This window comes from Microtus pennsylvanicus, chromosome 13, assembly GCF_037038515.1.
Source record: "Microtus pennsylvanicus isolate mMicPen1 chromosome 13, mMicPen1.hap1, whole genome shotgun sequence".
NCBI classification, from domain to species: Eukaryota; Metazoa; Chordata; class Mammalia; order Rodentia; family Cricetidae; genus Microtus; species Microtus pennsylvanicus.
The window spans coordinates 52,441,279-52,448,091 of record NC_134591.1 but is presented as its reverse complement, the minus strand read 5'-3'; the positions used below and the strand labels follow the sequence as shown (position 1 = coordinate 52,448,091).

Below are 6,813 nucleotides of genomic sequence, written 5' to 3'. Positions count from 1 at the left end.
AAAAAAAAATAAATAAATAAAAATAAAAATGTAATGTATACTCAGAGAGTCCTTGAAAGTTACTATTATAAACCATTTAGGGTAATTATGAAATGCAGGTTAGTAGTTAGTCATTTATAACTATCAAATTTGTGTTTTCAATGTCAAACAGATATATTTTAGATAGTTTTCAAACACTTCAGAGATCTACAGAATTAGACATTTAAGATGTTTATAACGTAAGGTTTTCATGACAATGAGGCATTTCTGCTTCTGGTAGCAGCAATTTACTTCAAAAAAGGATAATGGGCACTGAAGAACCTCCATATGGAGTTTGCTAACATTGTGGCAAATTTAACCACTTGGCAAGTAACTGCCCTTGCCTCAACTGCTCACAGTATGCTGTCCAAATTGGACAAGCAGTACACAAAAGACGGTGTCAACCAAACTTTTCCAAGATAGGATAGGAAGTCTTTCAAAAATTCCTATTGCACAGAAAAGTCTGTTAGATATTCCAAACCTGTAGGCCAAAGATGGATGACCCAAGGTTATAGAGGAAACTTGGGTGACTATCCAAACAGTCAGTTATCCTTGTCATTTTTATAGTTTTGGAAGTTGCATGCCCTGCACTTCCTGTTTACTCAGGTAAAATTTTTATCCCCCTTGGGTCTCTGATGGGGGTTGAAGACTAGATAGTTACACATTTATATAACTAGATCATCATACTTATGTTTTCTTTTCTCTTTTCTTTTTCCTATCTTTTCTTTTCTTTTCTTCCTTCCTTCCTTTCTTTTTTTATTACCAAATTTAGAAAAGAAACTTACAAAAGAGATGAAAAGTTTATGAGGTTGAGAGTTAAGGTCTAAGAAATTATCTTTAGGTTTGGTAATAAAAGTTATGAAAGAAAGTGGTTCAGGAGCATAGGCACCATCTCCACTATTGCTAGGAATCTTGGAGGATCATATAAGCAAAGGGAGGTCAAGATCACAATGGAGAAAACCACAGAGACAGCTAATTTGAGCTAATGGGAGCTCACAGACTTTGGACTGACAGGTGGGGAACCTGCATGGGATGGAACTAGACCCTTTAAATGTGGGTGACAGTTATGTAGCTTGATCTGTTTGGGGGGGGGGCTGGCAGTGGCACCAGGAGTCACCTGGGTACATGAACTGACTCTTTTCCCTATGGTGGGATACCTTGCTCAGCCTTGATGCAGTGGGGAGGTATGCCAGACTTTGTTGACTCCCCAAGAGAAGCCTTACTCTCTTTGAGGAGTGGATGGGTGGTGGGATGTGGGGATGTGGGGGACAGGAGAATGGGAGGGAGGGTGAACTTGGGTTGGTATATAAAATTAAAAAACTTTTTAAATTAAAAAGAATTGAGGATTTCTAAAAGAAAAGAACAGAAAATGGTTTAGGTATAATACTTTGGCCTCTTCAAGATAGGATAGATAATAATTTCTACAAATTTGCCAAATACTAATATACTGGACATTGTAAATATAATTCTTTTTTTTAAATTAGCCAATACCAAATTTTATTTATTTTATTATTTTTTTACTTTTTAATTTTATTTATTTATTTTTTTTATTGAGAAAAGGAAGAAAAAAAACAAGTTTCCACCTCCTCCCAGCCTCCCATTTCCCTCCCCCTCCTCCCACCCTTCTCCCCCTCCTCCCACTCCTCTCCCCCTCCCTCTCCAGTCCAAAGAGCAGTCAGGGTTCCCTGCCCTGTGGTAAGTCCTAGGTCCTCCCCCCTCTGTCCATATCTAGGAAGGTGAACATCCAAACTGGCTAGGCTCCCACAAAGCCAGCACATTGCATAGGATCAAAACCCCGTGCCATTGTCCTTGGCTTCTCATCAGCCCTCATTGTTCGCCATGTTCAGAGAGTCCAGTTTTAACCCATGCTTTTTCAGTCACAGTCCAGCTGGCCTTGGTGAGCTCCCAATAGATCAGCTCCACTGTCTCAGTGGGTGGGTGCACCCCTCGTGGTCCCGACTTTTTTGCTCATGTTCTCCCTCCTTCTGCTCCTCATTGGGACCTTGGGAGCTCAGTCCAGTGCTCCAGTGTGGGTCTCTGTCTCTATCTCCATCCATCACCAGATGAAGGTTCTATGATGATATGCAAGATATTCGTCAGTATTGCTATAGGCTAGGGTCATTTCAGGTTCCCTACCCTCAGCTGCCCAAGGAACTAACTGGGGACCTTGGCTTGGGCTCCTGGGAGCCACTCTAGGTTCAAGTCTCTTGCCGACCCTAAGGTGGCTCCCTTAACTAAGAATTGTGCTTCCGTGCTCAAATATAATTCTTACCTGATAGTTGTTCTTATTGTACATAGTTTTATTGTGTTACAGCTAAGCCCTTTCCTTTTTATTTAGACAAAAATGGAGAAATGTTGTGGGATATTTGATCACCATGTGTGAAAGGACCTTCTGATTGGTTTAACAAAGAGTCAAATGGGTAATAGCTAGGCAGAGGAGAATAGGCAGGGCTTCCTGGGAAAAAGAGGAACTCAGGATGAATCTAGGCTCACAAAGGAGATGCCAGAATATTTTGGAGGAAGTCAGACATACAAAATGGAAGAGCAGTAAAAGGTCACATGGCAAAATTTAGATTAATAGAATCAGGTTGATTTAAGTTATAAGAGCTAGTTGGGAACAAGTCTAAGATAAAGGCAAATGATTTATAATTGATAATAAGTTCGATGTCATTGTTTGGTGGCTGGTGTTTCAAAAAAGTTTGTAGAGAAAGCCCAGCTACACACAAGGATATCCACATGGAACAAAATGAGTTACCATATATCATATAAAACAATTAATTCAGAAAGATCAAAATTTAAAAGAAGCTTTATAAATAAAACAGGAGTAATTTTCATGACATTGGAACAAGAAACAATTTCTTAGATCTACTGAAAAATAACAAGAGATAAAAGTGGAGTATTGCTTTAATTCCAGCACTCTTAGGACAGAGTTTGGAGGATCTCTCAGTTTGATCCTAGCCTTGTCTACATAGCAAGTTCTAGAAGAGACAGAGCCACATAAGGAGAATCTGTCTTTTATCTTTTTAAAAAGTAAATGAATCATATTTTGCCAAAGCAAAAACTTTAATAATACAAAGGACATCATCAAAGAAGCAAAAATTCTCCCAGGTAAAGTATCTTATTCTATAATCCCAGCACTGGGGAGGTGGGGGCAGGAAGATCAAAACCTCAGGGTTTTCTTCAAGAATGTGGAAGGTTCAAGGCTAACCAATAATATGTGAGAATTCTCAACAAATAAATATATAAGTAAATAGTAGTAATAGTAATAATAGTAATGAAGGTACTCATTGTCAAAAATTTTGTGACTATAAAATAAAACTGGAGGCCTGAGGCCTTCTTAGAAAAGAATAGTACAGGAACTAAATCAGAAAGAAATATGCTGATTGGTCAGTTAAGAGTTACTCTGAAGATGAGAGACAATAGATACCCACTACCAGAAAACAGTAGAATGAGAGCCAGTGGTCACAGTCAATGGTTGGACGTGTTCTTGGATGCTGCCTATGAGGAGAACAGTTGGATGAGACCCAGCTCTCTTCACTTCTAACAGTGCATCATTCGACATAAGAGGTTATGATGTCTCCCCATAGACCACTCTGAATTTATGTGTGAAGTTAGTTCTCTGAGCTGTATTGGTTCTGTTCCACAATCCATCACCTTACTTTGGCCCTGACAACACACGCTGTGCTACTTAGTGTACAGTGCTTCAGCCTTCTGCTGTCTCTACTATCATACCATGCACAGTTACCATGTTTAGTGGTGGTTTATAGGTATAGGTTACATAATGCACCTTACTTTCTGGCTTCAAAGTAGGGTAACCAACATATTAAACCATGGCAACAGAACATGTATTACTTCTCTCTAGACACAAACCTTCCCACCTTTTACTCTCAGGCTGGATCATACTACTTGCTTTGGCCAAAACAATGTGTGGACAGAGAAGTAGGTCACTCTTGAGAAGCTGAGTTGTTGTGAGTTTGTCCACTGTTCCTTTCTTTCCGTTCTAGGATGATATGTTGGACATAAGGTTCCTTATTCAGGATCAGGAGGGATGTGAGAGGACAGAAGGTCACTCCCAACCTATAGTTAAAAACCCAAACAAACAAAAAACAAACCAAAAAATGGATCTTTGCAGCTATGACCCAGTAAGAGTACTGAGGTGTTTGTAATTATACCTTAGTGTAACCTGTCCATCCAGACAGCCAATTGGTTTCATAGTTGTTTGTTCCAGTTTCTAAGTACTATGTTGGTCAAATGTAAAGAACAGCTAAATAAAATAAAGACACTGCCCCTTTACCAAAAAGTAATAATCTATTCCAACTTCTTCTGAATGCTGGCTAACTAGTCCATCCTACCATGCCCCATTGCCTTGAGAAATGCCCTCTTGATGTCCTTGTTCCTCAGACTGTAGACTACAGGGTTGAGCAAGGCGGTAAAGGCATTGTAAAAGAGTGAGATCTGCTTGTCTCGCTCAGGAGAGTAGCTGGAGTTGGGTCTCATGTAGATGTAACTGGCTGGACCATAGAAGAATGAAACCACAGTCAGGTGGGAAGTACAGGTAGAGAAAGCCTTGCAGCGGGCTTGGGTGGAATTGATCTTCAGAATCGCCTTGGCAATATGAATGTAGGAGGTCACAATGAGGGAAATTGGAATAAGACTCATAAAAACACTCAAGACCAGATCCACCATCTCAATGAGGTGAGTATCCATGCAAGCCAGGTTACGCACTGCAGGACCTTCACAGAAGTAGTGATTGATCCTATTAGGCCCACAATATGGTAGACTCATGGTGAAGAAAGTATGTAACAAAGCAGAGAGGAAACCACAGACCAAAGACCCAGCTGTCAACCGTATGCACAGTCCCCAGTTGAGGATGACAGTATAATGCAGTGGGTAGCAAATGGCCACATATCTGTCATAAGCCATGACAACAAACAAGGTACACTCAGTAGTAACAAGACTACCAAAGACATACATCTGGAGCCAGCATCCCGCAAAGGAGATGCTCTGAGATTTAGCAAGAAGATGCACCAACATCTGGGGCATAGTGGTGGTGACACAGCCCATATCCAACATGGCGAGTATACAGAGGAAGAAGTACATGGGAGTGTGCAGATGTGTGTCCAGGCAGATCAGCAGGATGATGAGCCCATTGCCCATGACTGAGCTCAGGTAGATGAGAAGGAACACAATGAAGAGGATGCTGTTGGTCGTGGGGTCACTGGAGAAGCCAAGCAGGATAAACTCAGAAACCCAGCTTTGGTTTTGCCCTGGAATCATCCACGTGGTGGAGGCTGTAAGAGAATCACATTCATCTATGTGTCACTGGACACAGAGCTGTAGAGGCAGAAAGGGGAGATCCAGGCTGGAGAGATGGCTAAAAGATTGAGAGCACGGACTGCTGCTCCAGGAACCCAGACTGCTCAGAGCTGTCTGTGACTATAGTTCCAGGGGATCTGACTCCTTCTGCCTCCATAGGTCAGGAATAAACATGATGCACAGACATTCAGGTAGGCAAAACACCAAATACATAAAATAAAAATAAGACTTTTAATTAAGAAAACAAAGGCTAGGTTGTGGGTTCTGAGCACACTGCTCGGTTTCTGTGCACTCTTCTCGAGATACTGAACCCCCCAATGTGTCAGTCCCCTGATAACACCCATGCATCTCACCTAAATCCCAGAAACAGCACATAATACGTGACATGTCGTATGCTGTCTCACACTCTTGTTCCATCCCTGAGAATGCAGAGAGAGGAGAGTCACAGAATACGAAGGCTGGTTACGCTAGATGAAGTGATGGGCACTGGGTTCAGCAGGAGACCCTGCCTAATGGGATAAGGGGAGAGCAGCAGTGGAGTAAAAACCCCATATCTGTCTCTGACCACACACCACACACACACACACACACACACACACACACACACACACACACACACGCACACACCACAGACATATGCAACAGAGCGTAAACCAATAGATGAAGAAGACAGAACAAACATCAGTCACACACAGGCCCTCACACATGTAGTCCTATGAGTAATGAAAGAAGGTCAGGTGTGCAATGCACTGGAGACACTGTAGTCTTCCCGGAGAATAATGATGGATCATGTGGATATGTGAGCAGGAACATTTTTTATTTCTTCCTTTTTTACCCCACCTCCCTCTGTACACAACCAATCAATTCCAGATGTACTATAGCTTTAAGAGGCAAATCTAAAGCAACTTAGTTTTTTAAGATTCAAACCTGATACATCTGTCTATCATTTTATGGGAAACAAAGGCAAGATTTCCTTAAAAGAGCACTTTCCTTGAAGGAAAAATAATGGTAATCTCGAATAAGCACAGAGAGGACTCAAAATACTTACACAGAGAGTTAGAAAAGCACAGACATAAGAGCAGAGGCTCCCATAGAACAGTGAACCACATCTCAAGGGCATTTCACAGGCAGCTGTCCAGTGAGCACTGAGGAGGCTGAGGTTCTCAGCACCGTTATATCTGGAAACTACAAAAGAACAACACAGCACCAACGCCCACCTCCTCTTCTCAGTCTCACATCACCACACCCTTGCCAGCCTGGCTACAATAACAGAATCTAGTGTTCACAAGAGCAAGTTAATCTAATGGGAGAGTAAATATAAATGGTCCCTTTAGTGTGTGCTTGGCTGTGTTCCCTAAAGTTGAACACATTTAATGCATTGTCCAGCAATACAATTATATTTCTGAAACTATATGTAAACATGTGGCAGGCACATATAAACATATGCTCAAGGAAAGACATGTAAAGGAAATTTCCTAA

General features: G+C 41.4%; 1 protein-coding gene across 1 annotated transcript; it reads right to left on the bottom strand.

Moving 5' to 3' along the window:
- Nucleotides 1-4,356: 4,356 nt before the first annotated feature.
- Nucleotides 4,357-5,344, bottom strand: LOC142833770 (olfactory receptor 2A12-like). The gene has a single exon (XM_075945500.1). It carries the CDS (start codon nucleotides 5,293-5,295, stop codon nucleotides 4,357-4,359), a length of 939 nt encoding a protein of 312 aa, XP_075801615.1. The 5' UTR covers nucleotides 5,296-5,344.
- Between the last annotated feature and the right edge of the window lie 1,469 nt (nucleotides 5,345-6,813).

What these genes read in the sequence shown, in the direction of transcription:
- LOC142833770 (XM_075945500.1), bottom strand. Translation starts at nt 5,295, where the DNA reads ATGATTCCAGGGCAAAACCAAAGCTGGGTTTCTGAGTTTATCCTGCTT.